General features: G+C 35.5%; 1 protein-coding gene across 2 annotated transcripts in view; it reads left to right on the top strand.

Moving 5' to 3' along the window:
* Nucleotides 1-22,048, top strand: part of CDH9 (cadherin 9) — a 102,404-nt gene extending 80,356 nt beyond the window's left edge. For both annotated transcript variants that reach the window (XM_027734675.2, XM_039380539.1), the window contains 7 exons: nucleotides 3,372-3,559; nucleotides 4,832-5,085; nucleotides 6,356-6,492; nucleotides 7,873-7,994; nucleotides 17,884-18,001; nucleotides 18,087-18,338; nucleotides 21,060-22,048. In XM_027734675.2, the coding sequence (XP_027590476.1) occupies nucleotides 3,372-3,559; nucleotides 4,832-5,085; nucleotides 6,356-6,492; nucleotides 7,873-7,994; nucleotides 17,884-18,001; nucleotides 18,087-18,338; nucleotides 21,060-21,547 (1,559 nt within the window). In that variant the 3' untranslated portion in view covers nucleotides 21,548-22,048. The remainder of the gene's footprint in view (nucleotides 1-3,371; nucleotides 3,560-4,831; nucleotides 5,086-6,355; nucleotides 6,493-7,872; nucleotides 7,995-17,883; nucleotides 18,002-18,086; nucleotides 18,339-21,059) is intronic.
* Nucleotides 22,049-22,471: the final 423 nt, after the last annotated feature.

The raw sequence follows: 22,471 nt of genomic DNA, 5'->3' as shown, positions 1-22,471 counted from the left end.
TCAGTTCTTGATGTTGAGTGATTTTGAAAATCTAGACCAGTCTGACACAATAAAGTTTTTTTTAATACATCTGTAGAATAAAAAATGGCAAATAACAGAAAGCTGCACAATACAAAAAGCTTTACAGTAGCACACTGCAGATCTTTTCATCCTAGGCCTCTGGTTTAAATCCAATCTCAAATTGTTATAGTCAGTGTCTGATAACTGTTTGATAGGCTGCAGATAGGAGAAATTTACAGCCTCATTTCAGTGCCTGCTGGAAAAATGTCCACATTATAAATTTTGAATTGCTCATTCATGCTGATGAGGGACCTGGCTCTCTTTCAGATTCACTTAGGACTGAACAAACAGAGCTGATTTAGAAAATGTTCCTCCAGACTTAAAGAAACTTGAAAAGCACTTCAGTACCATGACAATAAGTACAACCAGAGCAGTACAAACAGGTCAACCCAGAGCAGATTTTAAAAAAAAATAATGAAAAATTTTGGCAGGATGGAAGAATGAATTACAAATAACTATTTTAATCTCTAGCCATGATTACCGATAACTTTAAAAAAAGAAGGAGAAGAAGTACTGCAACACTCATAAAGAAAAGATAATTTGAATTCACATTCAGAGTGAATTCACTTATTGAGAATTCACTTGCTGAAAATAAACTTCACATGGCAAACTCAAACAGCAATTTTTAGCTAAATTGCCTGTTTGACTTTATGAGGGGATACTTTTTAAACATGTATAGCATGAAAGAGCCTGTTATATTTCGGCAAATAAGAATTCTTGAACCTAAATTATAATTTAGTATAGTAGATTGCATTGCAAGTCTTGCTGTTGAATAAAATAAAATAAAATAAAAAATGAAAAATGTATAGAACTGCAAAATAACTTAAGATTTCCAATCTCCTCAGCATGTGCTCCTTATGATGCTCCTCTTTCAAAATTAACTAAAGGCTCGGGTCTATGGAAGTTCTTATGATTATTTCAATAATCTTTGTGTTTGGTACTTTATAGAGAAATTTACACAATTTGATGCCTCATACAATATTCTCTGCAGCGTTCGACTTCAAACACCACTGAAACACATTGGATGGCATATAGAAGGCTTGCTGTGGGATCTGTTCAGTGGTGCAATTTTAATTTTGCTGATGACCCTTCCCTGTCATTTTCTTTGTCCTCAGCAGGCTGGTTTTCATTACTTCCTAGGAAATCAAACATAGAGAAACATCTGAAGGATTTGAGTTCTTCTTAGATAGCTATGAAGCAGGGCATGCCTTCAAAGAACTATCTAGTTCTGGAAGTTTGTTTCTTACAAAAACGTTTGTCTTCCATTTTCTCCTGTGTGAGGCTACAATAAGTGAAAATGTTGCCAGAACAGAGGGTGAATGGCAATTGCAAGCAGCACCGGTTAATATCAAGGTATTTAAGAACTAAAGCTTAATTTTTTAGAGGGACAGAAGAAAGTAAAATGGCACTGTGAAGTACTGGTTGTTCGGACTGCATTAAAACGAAACAGATTTTCTGGTTTTTTTTGTTTCCTGAAAGAAATCCTGGACATCTAGAAGACTTAGGTCTAAATGGAATTTAAATCTTACACGTTTTGAATTTTATTGTACTCTAACCCAAACATCCACCTCACATGCCAAAAATGTGTGACATTCACACAGGACCACAAAAAAGAGGAATACTTTCAAATGAAAAAGCACTAAAGGGAGTTATTTGTCTGGAAGGAGTAATAAGTACCATGATTAAATCTGTTCTTATGGTATTTCTGGCTCACCTGCCAAACCCTTGAATTTGTCAAGGGTTCAAACCTTCAAACTCTTGGTTTAGCTTTCAAGAATCCTACCTTTTTCCCATTTTCAGACTGGTTTAAGGAAACAAATGCACTTTGGTCTGTGTGGATGATAGTCAAACAGGCTGCTCTGAGTTTTCACTTACAACCTTGAATTTGCAACAGTTTGGTATCAAGCATTAGATTCCATTTTGTTGCACATTTATATTAATATAAGGTATTTGCAGTGATTCTCTTTTGTGCTTTGTACAACTGGGGACAGAAACTCATCCAGCGCTCAGATGTTTGGTATTTCCTGGTATTAAATGGAACATTGAGGATCCTTTAGGAGTCTTAAAAGACAGTAAAGAGCATGTAAATATAGGAAATATGGTAGTTGCAAGAAAGACAGTTGACTGTACTTTACTACAAGTCAACACAATTTTTACGGGTTCTTACTGAACCCTTTCAATAAGGATTGTACATTTTATCAGGTGCTAATTTTGTCAGACTCTTAAGGTATTTTTCCAATGCTACTACCTCACTCAGTAAAATAATATGAATTTACATGGAAAAAAAAGATGAAAAGAAATACCAGATCCTGGCATCTCATGCAAAATCTGAACATATCAAATTTATTTTTTTTACATTTTCTTGGTAGTAAATAACTGAAAATACTGATTTTGAATTTTTTTTTTGTCTTGCTAGTGATGAAAAGTCTTCGATGTCTTGTTCTGACTGGTCAGGAAATCCATCCAATTAATACTTCTGCAACAGCATGTCTTTATAATTTGATTTTTATTACAAATATTGTCATAAAATACACATAAATTCACTTTTCATGTACATGGGCAAGATTAAAATGTCTTTGTAATCAGATTTCTTTTAGAAAACCCTGATTATAAAAACATTAAATGAAACCAACCATTAAAAGAGCACAAAAAGTATATGCAGAGTAAATTAAGGAAAATCTGAATGAATCTGCATTTCAATTAACTGTAGCAATTAACATGAACATATATCCAAATGAACATATATCCGTGACTCTTTAGTAGGTTTTGCCAATAGTGGATGAATTAATTACTTTCACACAGAACACCTAACGGAATACATATTTCAAAAGAATAAAAAAAGATCCCGATTTTATTTTAGTCTGTTTCCAAAATCCTCTGTGCTTTTTACAATGCTTATGCATTGAGAAAACAAAACTAAATCCCCTCCTATATCTAAATATATCTAGGAACATTTCTAGAAAACTGAGAGAATATATTTACATACATATAATTTTAGATAATCAAGATAAGAACTGATACCTTATTGTTTAGCTTCTCTGCACCTTACAGATGAAGAAAAAAAAGAAAAAAAAACAACAAAACAAAGGCACAGTACTAAATGGCTTTGAAGAATAACTTGAAATTTTTGTAACAGTTCGTCAATCAACTCTGAACCCTGTTTTAAAGTTTAATATGATGACTAAGAGCACTTTTCTTAACGTGTTTGGAACTTCAAGTTACTTAAATAAATTCATGTGAAATTGGAGGGGGTTTTTATTCAGAAGAAAAAAGTTTCTCAAAACAATAAATGCTTGAATTTACTCTCCCAGGAACCTACCAATTCAGCTCTCCTGAATCCGCACCACCTGGGACTCCTCTTGGCAGAATTAAAGCCAATGACCCTGACGTGGGAGAAAATGCAGAGATTGAGTACAGCATCTCCAGTGGGGATGGATCAGACATGTTTGATATCGTCACTGACAAGGACACACAGGAAGGGATTATAACTGTCAAAAAGGTTTATTTTTTCCTCCCTCTCTTTTATATGTACTTAGCTCTCCGAGTGTTACAGTTATTTTTCTTTTTCCAGGGGAAGGGATGGTAGGTCTCACAAGGGGTCAGGCTGCCAAGGAGCTGTTGTATTAGTTTTGTTCTTCTCTTTCTTCAGCAGATATCTGTTATTTTCAAGTCTCAAGGGAAATTTACTGGCATGTCACTTCACATAAAGCAATATTTCAGTGGCTGCTGTCTGTTCAATATATATAGTCTCACACACAGTACTTTCAAATTAGGATTGTGAAAAGCTAGAGGGGTTCAGTTTATAGTGGGATTTGTCAGCTGATTGCTGTGGTAAGACTCACCAGGTTGGGAGGCTCACCTGAAGTTTGATGAACTTACATGTCCAAGCCTAAACTCTCCCTCTCTAATTGTGCAACAGCCTCCAGGACCTGAAATCTGTCTCAGTTCAGGTCCAACCATGGTGAAACTTTGGTTGTTACATATTATGTCAGTGAAAATCCAAAGAGCAAAGGCATTGGTAGAAACTTAATTCAAAATACCATCTCTGACATATTTATTAGTTGTTTTTCAAAATTCAGCCTGAACACTCTTTCCAGTTCTATTGTTATTGAATATATTGAAAATTAATTGATTTCTTTCTATATAAGATAGATCTATAAACATATTTGGAAACATGTATATTTATGTATGTACATATGTGTAGATATGAATGTCTGTATATGTATGCATATATGGATATGAATAATGTAAGTGTCATATTGGAAATCAGATTTCACGGTTTTTCTTTTCACTGTGGAATATGGAGTTCAGGGACAAGTCTGGATTGCTCCTGACGCCAAACAGGCAAGGGTAGATGTTAATGGAGGAGGAGTAAAGAAAAGATAAATATGACAGAACATTTAGTAACAGAGAAAATTGCTCTTCTTCCTACAATGAGATAAGACAAATAAGACTTTAAACAACTCCTACTTGTGTACTGAGTGACAGTTCTGTCTTTCTTTCTTTGTATTTTATATAGGTTGAACTCTTCTGGTTTTTATAAACCTAAATAAGTAGCAGGCAGAGGGATCATGTTTGCCTTACTCTCCTATACCAATTCTTATTTTTCTTCTGCCTAGAAAAAGACCTAATATACTCAATCTTCCCCAGGATGCATTAAAGTTTAGAGCTTTCACTTCTAAAAATGTTTCCATTTTTAATTCAGCATTATAAAACTCACATTTTTTGTAAAGTGACATAATTTTCTTTATTATTGTTGTTTGATCCTCAGCATCTGGATTTTGAAAACAAGGTGCTATATACCTTAAGAGTGGAAGCAACAAATGCTCATCCTGATCCTCGTTTTCTTCAGCTGGGGCCATTCAAAGACACGGCTTTGGTCAAAATTTCTATTGAAGACATTGATGAACCTCCAATGTTCAGCAGACCCTGGTATTTAATAGAGGTAGATGAAGATGCCAGGGAAGGAAGCATTATTGGGCAAGTTGTAGCCCAAGATCCAGATATAGCAAAGAATGCAATAAAGTAAGACTTTACACAATATAAAATGCTTTGGATGTGGGGCAAGTCTCATGCATGGAGAGTGATGAGAGTGAAATGTATTAGGAGACTGAGTAACTAAGCACACGTGGTCTCTTGAAAAGTGTCGAACAGAGAGCTGTGGAGCTTGTGAAAACAAATACAATTAACACAATTAACAGTGTAGACAATGCTTTTGAAGAACAGCCTATAGGTACTATGTAAAAAGAAAGGAGAGGTCAGCATTTAACTGCTGGTATGTTCTAGTACTTTCACCAAACTCTTCATAAAGTTATGTTTTATATCATGTAAAAACTCAAAATTATGTATTTCTATGTTCTGTGAAGCTTGATAGCAGTCAGCCTTCTGTACATAATATTGTCTACCATGTTCTATAGCTTAACAATTTAATGATCACAGTATATTGAATAAGAAGCAATTGCTAGAAAGTCATAACAATTAGAGGTGAGGATTCAGCACTGTAAAATTTCTGTAATTCTGCTATTATTATCTGCATTGATAAATACAGCACTTAAATTTGTGTATTTACCATGCAAGTGACTATGAAACCTGATCTCTGCATTTCTGAACAAGCCTTTTATATCTTGCAGAAGAACACGTTGAGGTAGGAAGTGTGAGAGGAGGAAGAGAATAAAATATTTTTAAGTAAACTATGTATAACATCTCAATCTAACTTGATAGTGACTCGTAACTAGTAGGCTAATTAAAAAACACCTGTAAAATAAGTTTTTCTTTGCTGGGTAAGAACAAAGCAAAAGCAAGAATCATAAAACAAGATTTTAAGAAATTTCATCTGAAACAGCAACTAACATGAAGATTTTTCTGGTGAGTTTGATTGTCCTTGTGACACCCCAAAAATATTATTTTAAAAATTGATACTTACTTATATCTGCAATGTGTGTCCTTTGGTGACAGAGTTCTCTAAGAGACAATTAATTTGCATAAAATCTTATCTAAAAATATCTGCCTTTAGTTGTTATTCCAGAATTCACTTTATGAGCTGAAATGTAAGTTCCAATATCGATCTACAAACCGCCCACATAATAATTTGCTCTTCCTCCTGCTCATTAGTCTTAAAAACTTGTTTCTCACTATTTGTAGCATGTAGGCAGCTACAGGAAGGGTTAGGTTACTTGTTAAGAAAACATTCTTGATTAACCACAGTTAAAATTAGAAAACTTTTAGAGATGGCTGTAAGCTAAACTGGAGACTGCAACAGGAGAAAGTAATGCTCAGTTCTACTGTATCTTGACAGATATTCTGTGGATCGACACACTGACCTTGACAGAATATTCAACATCTATTCAGGAAATGGATCCTTATTCATCTCAAAGCCACTTGACCGAGAAGAAACTCCCTGGCACAACATCACTGTCATAGCAACTGAAATCAGTAAGCTGAAGAAAATTTATCTCAGAGGAATATTAGAATTGAGAAAAGAATTAAATTCTGCAGTATCTATGACTTATTTGTTTCATTAGTTTTGCTATTATTTGGATATTATCAATATACAGAGCAACTTTAAATGCACATCTAAAATTTCAATTTATTACTTTAAGATTGGTTTTGCCCATTTTTGAAAAGATAATTTGTAATTCTCAGGCTCAACAAAACCATGTACTATATATATATATGACAAGTTAACTGGTTCTCTGATAATTCACAGACAATAATTTGGTGCAGGTGTGATGCACTGGCTCTGACCCAAGTTAAGTCTTTGGGAAAATCATTGGAAAAAAAAATAAAAAGTTGTCCATGACATATCAATAATACATTGTCAGAATGGCCACTGTAAATGGGAAGAAGTTATGCTTTGCCTCAACTGCTTTAACTTATTTCAGAAACTGGCTTTGTTTGAAGCCAAGGAAAATTCTTTCCCTCCACTTCTGAAGCAAACCTTAGGCCTTAGTCTTTCACTTGGATTCCTTACTATTCTGCTAGAAACTCATAGATATGGATGTCTCTTGCCTACTTTTTTTTCCAGGCAACAGTAATCAAAGGGGAAACAGAGACACTAATTTTAGTGAACAACTTTTCTCCCTTACCTAATTCTCTGTATAGATTCCCCAGGAGTCAGTGTGCTTAACAGCTTGGGATTTAGGTAATATGGAGAGATGAATCCTATCCCCATTTTCAGAAAGACTGATATCTTTTCCTCATAAATTCTTTTCATTTTTTGGTCAAACGTTCTCCATTTTTGATATGTGTAGTGTGAGAACCTTTTCTGGTAGCAGCTTGAGATTGGAGGTCAAATTTGTGAGGAGTGATTGATCACATCTTACCTATCTCCTTTTATTGTTTTGTTTTTTATGTTTTGGGGAGAAAGGACAACATTGTTTTGTTGGGGGTTTTTTTGTGGTTTTATGTGTGTGTTTGTGTTGTCGTTGTTGACTGACACTGTTTTACTGCTTTATTGATTTGAAAAAGTAAATGTTCTTGACAGCTCGACCCCGTGAAACAACTTTTGCAATGAATCATTTGCTGTACTGATGTATGGAATACAAAGCAATAATAACTCTGTCACCTGTTTTTAATGCGAATCCATTTAAGTATACTTTATATTATTTCAAAACATACATACCATAATAAAAAATTGTTTCAGATATAAATAGGGCTTTTATATAAACGGAATGTACATCAGTAGAAAATGAAACATAACTGTTTTAGTATAATAAAAATGAACATTTCTAATGTCTGTTGGAAAAAATGTATTGGACTATTTTCACAGACATACCTCTTTCTATTGTAATATAAATAATTTTCTTTTTCCAGATAATCCCAAACAAAGTAGCCAGATACCTGTCTTCATCCGGATTTTAGACATAAATGATCATGCACCAGAGTTTGCCAACTACTATGAAACAATTGTTTGTGAAAATGCAAAAGCAGGACAGGTAAACCAATACTTATGTTACTGAAGAACTTGCAATGAAACTATCCTGGAATGCCATCATGGATACTTCAACATATGTTAATTTGAGCAGCTGCAAAATAACCCAGCCTCTTTATTTCCTATCTTATACAGAAAATACCAGTTGATTCAAAAAAGGAGGAGATAAAAGATGAAGGATAATACCCTAGTATAATAACATAGAATATAATACAAAATGATAGTTTTAGGTGGCTTTCCTTTTCTAGTATCAGAACATATTTCTGGGAAAAAGTTGTGTATAACGCTACAAAATCCTTTACACTGTTTTATAATTCAATTTCTTTCTGGATTTTATCAAAACCTTAGTTAATGTAGCCACAACTTCAAGTACACAAAACAGGAAATCTTTATTATACTTCAGAAGAGAAGATGTGAAAAATGAACTCTTACAAAAATAAAAGGCAATGCAGCTGCTTCCACTGTAAGTTGAAACCCAGTTTGGTATTGTGTTGAATCTGGTCAAAGCTCATATATATCCCTTTATAAACAATCTCAGAATTGGATTTGAGTAAGTAGACAGACCAATAGAACTCAGAACCAGTATATTACAGAAATCTCTTAATATTACTGATGTTACAACATCATCTGCTTATGGTAATGTCAGTCTTTCAGTTTTAAATCCTGTGAAGAAAGATATATGTTATTATGACCTCGAGATTATCTTTCAGGAATAGGCCTAAGATCATACATGAGCCTCTTGTCTAGACTGATTCATTCTTGACAGGAAGAAAAATCTTGAGATCATTATTTTAACCAGCACAAACGTGTGTTCCTACTCCAGCAAAGAAAGTCCAAGTTGGAACCCTAAGCTTGGTTTAGGTCTATCCTCATGTCTCACTAATTTTATGCTGCCATCATCCAACCAAAGCTGGCTGACTTCACAGACAGTATGTGTATAATATTTTGGTTTTAGAGCACAGTGACCATACAACATTCAAAGACTTTACAAAGATGATGGATATGGATACACATCAGGAAGCATAACATGCTTATGTTTTACCTTGGTTGCTGCCCACTATTGTATTTAACCGAGTTTCAGAGGCTCTACTGAAAGTAGCATAGATCGTACCTGAGATGAGTCTAGAATTTCAGGTACTGAGAACTCTGTACAGAGAAAGAACACGTAATTTACCAGTCGCAATTCAAACGATGTTTTATGAATAGTTTAACAGATAGAAAAAGGGAAAAAAAGGAGAAAAAGAGGATACAGTAGATTATTGTAGACTGCATTCAATTCTATTTATTATAGTTAGAATGACAGAGGATAGTTGGATTAAAATTACTTGGCTTTAATGGTACTTGACCATTATTTTAATTATTTTTTTAGAAAGTTTTACTATTTTTCATGCAAATGACACAAATAGATGAATATACATATCAAAAGCAGTGATGAATTAAATTAGAAAAGTGGAAGGAATTATAATATCAGAAAAATGAGCAAAGAGCACTTTTCAAAACAACTGAAGTTTATGATCATAACATTCTATCCTAAGCAGTAACTTAAATTGTCACTGCAAAAATATAGTATAAGAATGTACAAAAATTCCCTAAACTTTTGGCTATTCTAACAATATTGTTTTGGTTTATGATTTATAAGCTGTTTTTTCAGATGGAATACATTCAGAGAACTCTACCCATTAATTTCAAACAGATATCTAAATTCTGTCTGTGCATCAGTGTCATTGCAGAAGATGAAACTGAAGCAAATAAATCTTAAAATCTCGGTATAATGACTGATAGAAAAGTGAGTCATGTATTTTAGTTGCATAACAAAAAATTTTTTTTCTAAAGCTTACAAATGAAGATTTTCTTGAAATTATTCTTGTGCAATTTTATCAAGCAGCAAACACAGGTTTTGTTATATATTTGAAGAAGTTCAACCCAGGCATATTGCCTGTCAGATTCCTTAAGTCCATTTCCATCTAGTCTGGCATCCTTGATGAAATATCCATTAATGTACGAAATTTCATTTACCTTTCTGGTAAATTCTGTGCTTTCCTAAAAACAGAGATGACAGAGACCCATACAACAGGCATACTGTTGTTCAGACCTCCCGTACATCTAGTTTACCAACATAATTTCAGCAACTATTTTCCCTCACTGGAAAACTCCCCAAAACTACTAGAAAGACAGTATGCACCGAGTGTAGCTACAGAAAAATGACAGAGCCAGATTGTTCTTCTATTTATTAATAATTGGATTCCTCAAGACAGGCACCTTGAATACATGTATGGACATTTACAGTTAGTTGACTACCTTTAGTACGTGAGACTACTTTTGTTTTGGTGCTTAAAAATAACAAGTATAGAGATAGAAACTTGAATATTTTGGCCAAGGATGCTAAGTTCCAGATGGTCTGTATTGCTCATGTCTCTAGCAGTCCCCTATAATACAAGAAAGATATGGAATCATGTGTTCATTTAGTACTGCTACACCTTATTTTGGAGATCATCTAAACCAACTGTCTTATTAGAAACATTGCTGCTTCCTGACACATCACAGCACTGCTTCTACATCTGATGCACATAGCAAAAGAGACAGACTGAGAACATAAATATATTTAGTTAATTTCTAAATTTATTTTTTAACTACACTTTTTTTTATTAATCACACTGCTCTCTAAATCTCAGGTGCATCAGAAAGCAGACTGATCAAACATTGCTCTCTGCTAGCAAGTGACATTACTTATTTGCAACATCAGTAGATATTAGAGGCTGCACTTGTGTTTTTCAGGTAGCCTTAGGAGAGTCAGAGGAAAGAAAATCCTGCAGACTCTCTCCTCCTCTTTTGCCTCCAAATAACAATTATATGACTGGGGAGAAACATTATCACTAAAGGTTCATAAAAAACTGTGTTCACTAGGCTGGAACACATTTGTCACCACGTGAATCGCATTCCACCAGCTAGTACACTGGCTAAAGAAAAGTATGAAGCAGCCTTCCTCTCATTCAATTTAGAAATCCTTAATCCTTTAATGGCATGCTGGAGCCCCAGGGACTGTTGTGGGGAAGGCTCTGGTAAAAGTTCTCTCATGGCCTTGTCACAGGAATTAATTGGGTCTTTTTAGTTGGATTAGAGGATGAGTCCTCTCCATGGAAACCAGGAAGAGTTACTTGAAAAGGAAAGTGATTTAACTGAACAATTTGTTGGTTAAAAAGTTGGCTAATTTCAACACCTACCCATAATAATATTGAAACAAATAACCTGAGTCACTTTTTTTTTTAATTTTTTTTAATTTTTTTCCCACTGGTGCTATATTTTTTCCTGCCGTTCAGAGGCTCTCAGACATCAGAATGGAGAAAGTTTGTTTCCTCCTTCAGAGAGCTGGCTGATTTTTCATTTCGTTACTCTCCATAGCCTCCCTCTCTTATAAAGATAGAGCAGATATCTAAAGATAGAGATCACTTTTTCTCATGTGGCCACTATAATTATGAGTCATGACTTGTTTATACATTGTAGCTGTTTCTCTAGGTAGACACCTATTGGCTTGATTTAGTAAGAGACCCGTGTAACAATCTGTCTCTCTTTTGAAGTAAGAATTGAACTGCAAGAGAGAGTTTTCCAACTCCTGATAAGCATTCAGTCCTGCTTTAAAACTGCCAACAAATTTCTGGAACAGAGCCAAGATCTGAAAACCAAACTGCTTTGCTTTACTAAACGTGAAGCTTTGTTAAGTGGCAGGCATGTATTCTAGCTTGTGCACATGTGATGGAGGTTGTTTTCTGCAGCTAGGAGCTTACAGGTGTATATCCTAGAATTGTGTTTGTTCATGTGTGATCACTCAAGCTGCATAATGACAAGATGGACATCCTGTGACAGCTGGATTGATTTTGAAACACTTCTATGAATCATAACATTGCTTCACTCCTAGAGAAATGTAGCCACTTCAAAACATTCTACATAATCTTCATCCCTCACATTTACACTGTGCTGTTTGTTTACTAACTGTTACATTCAAGATTAGTTAGGGATTGGCCCTGCTAGATCATACAGGCAGGAAAAAGAAGCAAGGGAAAGAAAGGACAGGAGAAATACAAAGATGTTCTTCTGCCGTTCCCCAATAACATTTGCACACTACTATGTTCTCATGATTGTCTAAAACACAGTCTCTCTCACCATATTTTTCCCCATAGTTTATTGCAGACAAACTAGTGAGATCTTTTCAGATTCCTAGAAAAATACTTGCAGCTGAAAACAAGATTGATTACTTCAAAGAATGACAAAACCAGTGCGCTGAGGTCTAGAATTTGTTCTGTTCTCTCCTATACCACTTCTGAAAAATGTTAGACAAAAACAAATGTTAAAATTTCCTCGACATTCCTTCCTTAAATACCTAGTAGTATTTTAAAGTCTAATCTCTGAAACAGCTGAAAGTAGATAAGTGACATTAGACAATATGTCTGTTGTACAATAACCAGATTTAACTAAGAGAATAATATAACAAGAATGAAAGCCCAAACGATTCAAGTGGATTAAAAGCCTAGACTCTGCAACTCTACAGTTGCATACAGAAACAAAAAAATTCAGCAGCTGTTACTGTATATCTAGCTTAGCAACATCTGTCTCCAGTGGTCTTACTTCTAGAAGTACAATTTTTATGTTATATGGTAATGATATTATTTTAATACTTCAGAAGGCACTGTCTACAACACTGACCACCTTTAAATTATTTTTCACTGTCTTATAGGGAATTTCAAAATAAGGAATTTTGAAAAAAAAAAAAGAAAAAAAGAAGGCTTAAATACCAGACAGCAACCACAAACATGCTGCTGTTTTGAAAAGGAGTAGCAGCAGATTTAGTTGTGTACATTCTATTTGTCTCAGATATTGTTTTATTAATTGAAATGTTTAACCTGAAAATACGTCATATCTGTCCACCCATGGACTTTATCTTGTTCATCTTTCTTCAATGAGCTTTTCAAGAATCTTTACGAAGCATATGGCTGCAGGTTTAAGTGTATACCCTGGACCCAATGTGCAACTGTCATTTATTTGCATGACAGGCCAAGCCAGCACAGGCTGAAAAGCTCATCTAAAATGTGACTAGCTGTTGCCGACCTCTGTACTGTTAAAAATGCACTGTTATCCTAACATTTGCTTATGGTTCCTATATTCCTTTTAAAGGCATTCCCAAGGCTGAGCTCATGACCCAAGTCTTCTACTTGTGCAGGTGTCTGCATCCACAAATGCAGCCTCAGGAGCACTAAAAGCATGCTCTGATGTGCAAAGTGAATCTTCCTATTTCAGAATTCCCCCACCTAGGTTTTACTTGCTTTCTCTCTTTTAAACAACTTGAAAAAAACTAGAGAGTAGCCTTTGTCTAAGGACATATCAAGTACACATAAGAAATCTGTTACTAGGCTGTGTATTTAGCCCCAATCACTTTTTCAGACATGAGTATGAATAACTATGAACTAGACTGACTGTCACAATTTTGACTGTGATGTAAAGTCATGGCCTTAAAAACACAGCATCCAGGAGAAAAACAAACAAACAAACAAACAGTACAAAACAGTATTATAATTGAACCTTTGCCATATTTGGAAAAAAAAAACAAAACAAAACAAAACAATGGGAAACAGGTCCAAACCCTTTAACAGAATCTCTGTCTTCATCATTAAAGAAATAAACAGAATAATGTACATAGAATAATGTACATACAATCATGTAATGATTTGGATTGGATAGGACCTTAAAGATTATCTAGTTCCAACCCTCTTGGCCATGGTCAGGAATGTCACCCACCAGACTGGTTGGGTTGCTCAGGGCCCCATCCAACCTGGCTTGGAACTCTTCCAGGGATGGACCATTCACAATGTCTCTGAGCAATCTGTTTTAGTGCCTCACTATTCTTTGAATAAAGAATTCTTTTCCAATGTCTAATCTAAATCTCTCCTGTTTTAGTTTAAAACCATTCCCTCTTGTCCTATCACTGCCTGCCTGTGTAGAGAAGTCAGACTCCCTCTATTTAATAAGACCCCTTTAGGTACTGGAGAACCACAATAATTTCACTCCAGAGCCTTATCTTCTCCACGCTCAACAATTTTGCTATCTCATCCTGTCTTCATAGGAGAGGTGCTCCAGACCCCTGATCATCTTCGTTTCCCTCCTCTTGACTCGCTTCAATAGACCTATATCTCTCTTGTGCTGAGGATGCCAGACATAGATGCAGTTCTCCAAGTGGAGTCTCTCAAGGGCAGAGTAGAGCGGTAGAATCAAGTGCCTCGATCTGCTGACCACATGACTTTTGATGCAGCCCAGGACACACTTGGTCTTCTGTGCTGCGAGTGCACATTGCTGGGTCATATCCAGTTTTTTTCCATCAGAACCCTAAAGTCCTTCTCTGCAGGTCTGCTCTCAATTAGTTCTTCTCCCAGTCTGTACTCATATCTGGGATTGCCCTAGCCCAGGTGTAGCACTTTACACTTGGACTTGTTGAACTTCATGAGATTCTTGTAGGTCCACTTCTCAAGTTTTCCAGGTCCCTCTGGATGGGATCTCTTCCTTCTGCTGTGTCAGCTGCACTGCTCAGCTTCATGTCATCTGCAAACTTGCTGAAGATGCACTTTATCTCACTGTCTGTCATGACAAAGATATTAAAGAGCATCTGTCCCAAGACACTGGCCTTTGTCAGAGCACCAATAAAAATCATGACTAAACAGCACTAGTCCCAAGATCTTCGAGAAATGTTTCCATTGAGAATAATTCCTCATTCACAACACATTTTACATTGTCAAACTGCTACCAACACCTTGTTCTGAATGTAAAGAGAAAACTTTATGTCAATGTTTATGTTTAAATTTTCATTACCCTCAAAGAAAAGCGACCTCTAAAAACTTGAATCCATCGAATAAGATCCACTCAAGAGTATGACACTGTTTCTTAAAACATACAGGAGTGCACATGCACATGCACATGCATAGGCAGCTGTCAAAAAAATAGTGACAATAATGCTGTATTTTCTAAAGTGTGCTCATTTGCATAGGAAAGTATGAAAGAAAGAAAAGAATGGGAATGCTTTTTATCTTCTCTAAGCCTGATACTCTTGAAATATATTCCGGTAAAAGTAATTTTCTTGAAATAAGTCTTCCCTCATGAATCTTACAGCATCAGAGATCTTTCTCTGAAGCCTTGGTGAAGAGCGATCATAATTCAACGTCCATAACTGCATCTAAATGGTAGAATATATTTCCGACATGAAATTACAAAATGTACACAAAACACTAAATTTATTCATATAAATGTGATCCTTAAAAATAGATTTGTTTCATTTCTGCAGAAATTATCATTGACATCATTCTCTGTTATTTACAGCTGTATAACTGAAAAAAATTCCTTAATTAGATAAAATTTCTAATTTCCTTTCACCTATTCATCATTTAACACAATTCACCTGCAATCATCCATTCTCATTGTTCTTTTATTCTCCCGTCTTTTCTGGTAGAAGAACAGCTGGTTCTTAGCTTATGAATCCAACAGTTAGAACAGGTAATAAGGTTGGGGTTTTTTTATTTCTTCTTCTGCCTTACCCTCAACAATAATTTTTCATTGTAATTAGGTTCCTCTATGCCTCATACAATTGTGCTTCTCCATGTGATTTGCACATGAAGAGAATCAAATCCAGATCTTACAAATACCCCACTGATTGCATCTCAAAAAGCCCCAAGATACTAAATTGCAATTTTTGGTAGTTATTACATGAGGATATGGGTATTTTCGCCTTAGGTTTTTCAGCAGGTAACTCCACAAATAATGTCACTTATTCTCTCTTCTCTTTGTTTTTTTTTTTTTTTTTTTTTGGTAACACTATTATTAGACATTGTAAAACTAAAATTAAGTCCAACCCTTGTCCTGCTTGCTGTACTAATGGTCTCAGAGGTAGACTACAGAAAAGATCAAAGCAATGAGACATTGGAAAAATGTTGGCATAAACAGAGACTCAGAAACATACTGAAAAAGGTACTTAACCAGAAATGAGAGTTTGAGTAATCTTGGGAAAAAATAATGATTTAAAGAACAGTGATCTTTAAGTGCTTTAAAAGTGATCTTAACATGTACTTATTATTCTAATTGCACTTAGAAACTGCCTAATCCTGCTTTCAATATAGTCACATCCTTTTGTGTAAGGCTGATGCTCACAAATTACCTTTCAAGTTCCTCCATATGCCTCAAAAATAAAAAGAAATTATAAAAAAAGTATTGTAGCTGTTTTAGAAAGAGATGCTAGGAATTGAACAAGCTAAACTCAGACCTCTCTACTGTTTTTGTGTTATGTTTGTTTTAATTGCACCTTAATATTACTAGCTGTAATAAAATTATCCCAAAGTTAACTAGAAAAAAATGGGTTGAATACCCATGATGCAGTACAGCACCCTAGCAGCAGCATGTTTCTGAATGTTACAGTAATAAAAATGCTTTATTTTGTAACCCTATAAATATGTTTGCCTAAAACAGTGTTCCATTCTGTGAGATACTAAATACCCTCCAAAATTTAACTGTATCCTCAAGTCCTACTCAAGCTGATGTTCAGAGAAAGTACATAAGTAAAAGTAATTCCTTATTTGATTCATGCAAAGCCAAAGATTGTATCAGTGCTACTTGTCAACTACTGTATTTCTTGAAGAAGTCATGCTGCACCTTCTGAGGAAATAAAAGAAAAACAAACAACGAAGTCTTTGATAAAAAGTTGTTTTGATGTCTGCAGGATTTCAAGACAACCTGTGCAATGGAAATACCTGAAAACTCAAGACAGTCATTGGCTCTCTTGTAGCTTTGAAAGAAACAAACTCATTCTGCTTTAAGTTTAGGTGCTATAGGAATGCACCTCTACTGAGTTAAAGCATCCTCAGTTGAGACTCACTCCTTGGTCTTATGCCAAGAAGTTTTGTCATCTTGTTATTGAACTCAAACATGTCCTTGCAAGCCAAGGTGGACTAGGGGCTACTCTCTAGTGTGACACCCATCAGGAAGGGCAAAGGATAGAACAGTCATTTATACAGCCTACTGGCATTACTGTGACTCATGTAGTGTGGCATTTTAACTGTTGCAAGTCCATTCATAAACCACAGCTACTCCCAGGCAATTTCTCCTTCCTCAGTTCTGGAGCTGTTTCCCTTAGCCTCTATCTATCAGTCCAGATAGACAGAGAAAGCAGAAAAAGAGTCAAATTACTAGTGCATATGCATGCCTATACACACATGAGTAGAGTACACATATTTGCACATTTTGATGCAACAGAAAAGCTTGTGCAATCCAGAGGTACTGCTGAAGCTTCTTTTTTTTAGTCCTCTCTGCTCTCACCCTATACTGCTACGTTTATCACTCATTCCCAGCTGGGCTTGAGTGGCCTTGTTAGGGCAGCTATTAAGTTCCACAGTAAGAGCTTTCAATTTAGGAGGGAGTAAAGCATCTCTTTTTATTACCTCAGGAGAATCAAGCATCCTACCAGTGCGGTACTCCAATTTATCGCCAGGAGCAGATGAGGTGGATTGAGAATCAGACCCAGTCAACAACTGGTTTACACAATATCATTGCTACGATGAGGCCACAGGAGGTTTACAGCTTATACAGAAGGGGAATTGTTTGTGTAACACTGCAAGATAATGAGTACAAATCAAAGCACATGGCTGTTTTGCAGTGAGGACTGGATCCTTTTCCATCCTTCATTATGTATTTAAATAATAAAACAAAGTATTTACCAAAACCTCTACTGGTTTATGTAGGAAACATTTGGCTTAAAACATCCGTTTATGTCTTCAGATAGAGATTCATTGGATTATTACTGGACATGAAAAGCGGAGGTTTGAAACACATGATTTCTAAAATAGCATAAAATACTCTTTTCTTTATAGCTGATACAGACTGTGAGTGCAATTGACAAAGATCAGCCTCCTCGAGGACACAAATTTTTCTTTGAGTTGGCGCCAGAATTTGCTGTTCACCCTAACTTCTCCATTGTAGACAACAAAGGTAATTGCTGACTGTACCACCCCCTCCCCAATATCACATAAAACTTAATCCAGAAACATTTATTGATTCTGCTTTTCCATTCTAGATAACACAGCAGGAATTCTGACTAGAAGAAATGGATACAACCGTAGTAAGATGAGTACCTATTTTCTGCCAATCATAATATTTGACAACGACTACCCGATCCAGAGCAGCACGGGCACGCTGACCATTCGAGTGTGTGCCTGCGACAGCCGGGGGAACATGCAGTCCTGCAGTGCTGAGGCCTTGCTCCTCCCTGCCGGCCTCAGCACAGGGGCACTGGTTGCCATTCTCCTCTGCATCATTATCCTCCTAGGCAAGTACCTGTGATGAGATCTTTACTTGACTAGGCAAAGGTCATTATTCACATGACCCACAGAACAATATTTCATACCTGATATGGTCTTTTTCTCGATTTTTTTTTTTTTTTTACCAACTGTTGTCTAAGAGGGAAAAGGAACAGGGAGAGGGGGAGAGGCAGGTACTATGGGTTGTTTGTCATCATTTCTATTCAGAAGAATATGTAAAAGGAATGAGACTGTGCTATTTAGATTAAATAAATTTGAAAATATAGGTCAGTTTTAGATACCGTGCTTATTTGAATAATGTTTTTACTATAATCAGATCTTCATTTAGATCCAGAACTTTAAAATCATATTCCTGAATCTGAGTGTTAAGTTTTGCAGTGACTAAATGATATAAATTATACTAGTTATTAAAGGGTGAATGGTTTATATTCTTTTCTGCTCAGGAAATGTTTAGCTCAAAAACATAGAAATTTTTGATTGCTTGCAAGTAATAGCAAGAACAGCTGACTAAATAAAGTGTGATCGCAGAGTTAGGTGGGTGTTTGGAGAGTGGAAGCATTAGAAAAATGCATTGATACATGAGAAAACTAGAATAAATGCTACTCATACCCTGGTGTTAAGAATAAAAAAATTGCAACTTGCATGTTTTGCTTACCAGAGAAGTGCCTCCTTAAAAGTACCATCATCTTAACTTTCCAGTAAAAGTCTGCAGAAAATCTCTTCCACCTGCCACAGCAAACACAGCTAGGTAAGGGGGCAATGAGAAGCTACAGGTATTGGTTTATATAATTATAAGGAGATCACTTTTTTTCCCCCCAATTTCTAGGCTGGATTCAAGATACCTCCAGTAAATATTCAGAGGGTCACAGAGTTTATTAGGAGAGGGGCAATATCTAGGAACTATATTTGTAATGTTGGGCTTAGGGAAGGAAGGATACTTAAGCTCTGACAAACTGATTTTCAATGGACAACATTGCCCAGGCATAGTTTGAGCAGCAGAACTTGCAGGGAACCCCTGCCAGCAGACAATTATGCTTCAATTCTGCCAGACCTAGCTGTTCACCTTGCAAAGTTCTTAACACCAGTCAACAGGCTCTGCATCTTCAAAACCATCCTTCATGCCCCAACATAGAGCATCAAAAGATGGAGCATGGAAGGCATACCCTTACTTACAGTGAAAATATTACTCTGATCAGCTGCAATCCTTTTAGTACAGAAAGAATGCACTAAAAAAGAAAATCTAAATGTGCCTTAGGATCACATCAATAGCACATGAGACTCAGAACAGGATCAGGGACCATTGTCATGCAGAGCAAATATGACCACGTCCTGTCTCTAGCCCCAGGGTTACAGGCCCTGCTTTACTTAGCGTTACAGACATATCTGAAATGAAAGAAGTGTATGGCTGTAGAGCATCTAAACAGAACAGTTAGTCTACAGCTAGTGTGATACTCAGCACCTTATTCAATTTTTTAATGAGGTGCAGTGTTTTAGAATAGTAGACTGACGTCAACATACCCAGCATAGGAGAAACCTACTAAGTACCAGGCTGTGAAAGCACTTCATAGTAACCTTTTAGTGATCTGCCCTTGTCTCATATATGGAGTTCTTAAACTTACTTAAGTGTGCTATTTCTTGTCTAGCGTTATGAAAGCTTGAAAAAAAGTGGCTCCTGTACAGATAGAAAGAAAAAAAGCTAACAAAACAAAACAGAACAGAACAGCCTTTTTATTCACAACATTATACTACGGCATGTGGAAGATTTCTGTTCCCTTCTCCCTATCTGCAGCATGTCCAATCTTACGTTTTATTCATCAGTACTCAAATCACTCAGAGTAAAAACTTATAATGTATAACTTGTAATGTATGGTTTAGCAACCACTGTTGTACCTCATTGACAGACAGTCTTTCTGACCTCTCCTATTTACTCCAGCTACTGCAGCTAGGGTCAGATTTTAAAATGCAGTTAAGCATTGAATTCCTCCTAAAATCAATAGCATTACAATGTATTTAAAAATCTTAACTTCATTTTTTTTCATCTGCTTTTGCAGAGGTTCATTTTTGTGTCAATCCTCACCTCTTCAGAAGAAAGAGTCATTCAACTAGCACTTAAACTAGGAGGATCATATTTTTCAAAAGAAACAGTAGCAAAGACTGGATTTCAATTCTTGCAGTCATTGAAGCCAAAAATGGTTTCGTCAATAATATTGATAGCTGACGGTCTTCAGGTTCTTATTTTCAGAAGGACCTGTAGATCTCATATTTAAAAGTGAATTAGACACTTAGGAATACCTAAATCACAAGCTTTCAAGTGTGCGAATTACTTTTGCCAGCAGATTCAACTATACTTGAGGAAATCACCCTTAATGACTGCCAGAAATGTGGTACTTCACAAAACTAAAAATAAAGTCAAACTTTAGTAGGACCATATATTGTAAGGCATTGTCTGCTTTTTAACTTCAGCTTAATTGTATATCTATTTAAAATATATAATATTTTGATCATTGCTCCCATAGGTTTTAAAAAAGCATATTTTTTTCACTGCTATAAAATCATTAATACTTTTTCTTATTACCTTCAACTTGGAGACAGCTTTTATCAATATTTTCCTACTAAAAATCCCATTCCAGCCTAAAAACATTTCTGGTTCAACAGATGATATAAAATATTTGCTCATTTATTTCACTGCTAACTACATATTTCTTCATTTATCTTTTGTTTCCTTTTAGTATTAGTTGTCTTGTTTACAGCTCTCAAGAGACAGAGGAAGAAAGAACCCTTGATCATCTCCAAGGATGATGTTCGGGACAACATTGTGACCTACAATGATGAAGGAGGTGGGGAAGAAGATACCCAGGCTTTTGACATTGGTACACTGAGAAATCCAGAAGCGAGGGAGGAAAGTAAGATGAGAAGAGATGTCATCCCAGAAACAATATTTCAGATAAGGCGGACCGCACCTCTTTGGGAAAACATCGATGTCCAAGATTTTATTCATAGAAGGTTAAAGGAAAATGATTTAGACCCAGCTGCCCCTCCTTATGATTCACTAGCAACATATGCCTATGAAGGAAATGATTCCATAGCAAATTCACTCAGTTCCCTGGAGTCACTTACCACTGAAGGCAATCAAGACTATGAGTACCTCACTGACTGGGGACCTCGGTTTAAAAAACTGGCAGATATGTATGGTGGAGAGGATAGTGATCGAGACTGAGAAAATAATCTGTGACCTGGTCAGTGTTAGTGGAATTCATGTCTATGTTACTAGATAAAGTGACCTACTCTCTCTTACTTGGGAATAAAAAAATTACAAAAAATAAGTGTTGTCTTAGTAAGGGTTTGCTTAATCAATAAGTCAACGTGAATGAATATGAATGATTTAGATTTTTAAAAATCTATAATTCACCCTCTCTGCCTAGAAGCCTCAGATGAAAGGGTTTTATTTAGAATGAAAAAAAAAAAAGGCTTTTTGTGCCTTTAATAATGACATGGAAACTCCATTTTTTTAAATTTCTTTGCATTACTTTTCCTACTGTCTTGGACAGTGTGCACCTGCATTGTAACATAATCTCAAAAATATACTTCAAACTAATTAATATTACTGCCATATTTCTTGAGTTAAAGAATTTCTGTGTGTTGATTCATCCCAATATTTTTATATATGTATATTTATATTTTTGTATTTTTATTAAATAAATTAGTATTTATAAAAACACTACCTACTCACGTACTTTGTTAATCGTGAAGAACTGTCCAATCTGTCTGAGCAAAGGAAACTGCATATTGTGCAATACTTCATTTTTTAATGCATCTTCTTATATTGGATTAGTGGTTAAAATGTACTGTACAAGAATGATATAGGCAGAGTGCTCTGTAATAGGACTGCAGTATAGAAAAAGAAAAACTATTTTGAGAAAGTAATTATAAATAAAAGCACTCTGATTTGCAATGTGTATTACTATATGACACAATAATGTAGTTTCATGGTGAAACTCACTCCCACTTCTTATATGAACAGGTGACCATTTAGCAGACTTAACAAGTATATGTCTAAGGATTTAAAGAAGTATAAAAGTTTAGTCTGGTATATATGAAAACAATTTTATAATATATCTTTTTAAAATGGATAATTAAGCAA

This window comes from Pipra filicauda, unplaced genomic scaffold, assembly GCF_003945595.2.
Source record: "Pipra filicauda isolate LSUMZ 115617 unplaced genomic scaffold, ASM394559v2 scaffold198_size2598500_pilon, whole genome shotgun sequence".
NCBI classification, from domain to species: domain Eukaryota; kingdom Metazoa; phylum Chordata; class Aves; order Passeriformes; family Pipridae; genus Pipra; species Pipra filicauda.
The sequence above is the reverse complement of the archived record's forward strand: the minus strand, read 5'-3'. Positions and strand labels throughout refer to the sequence as shown.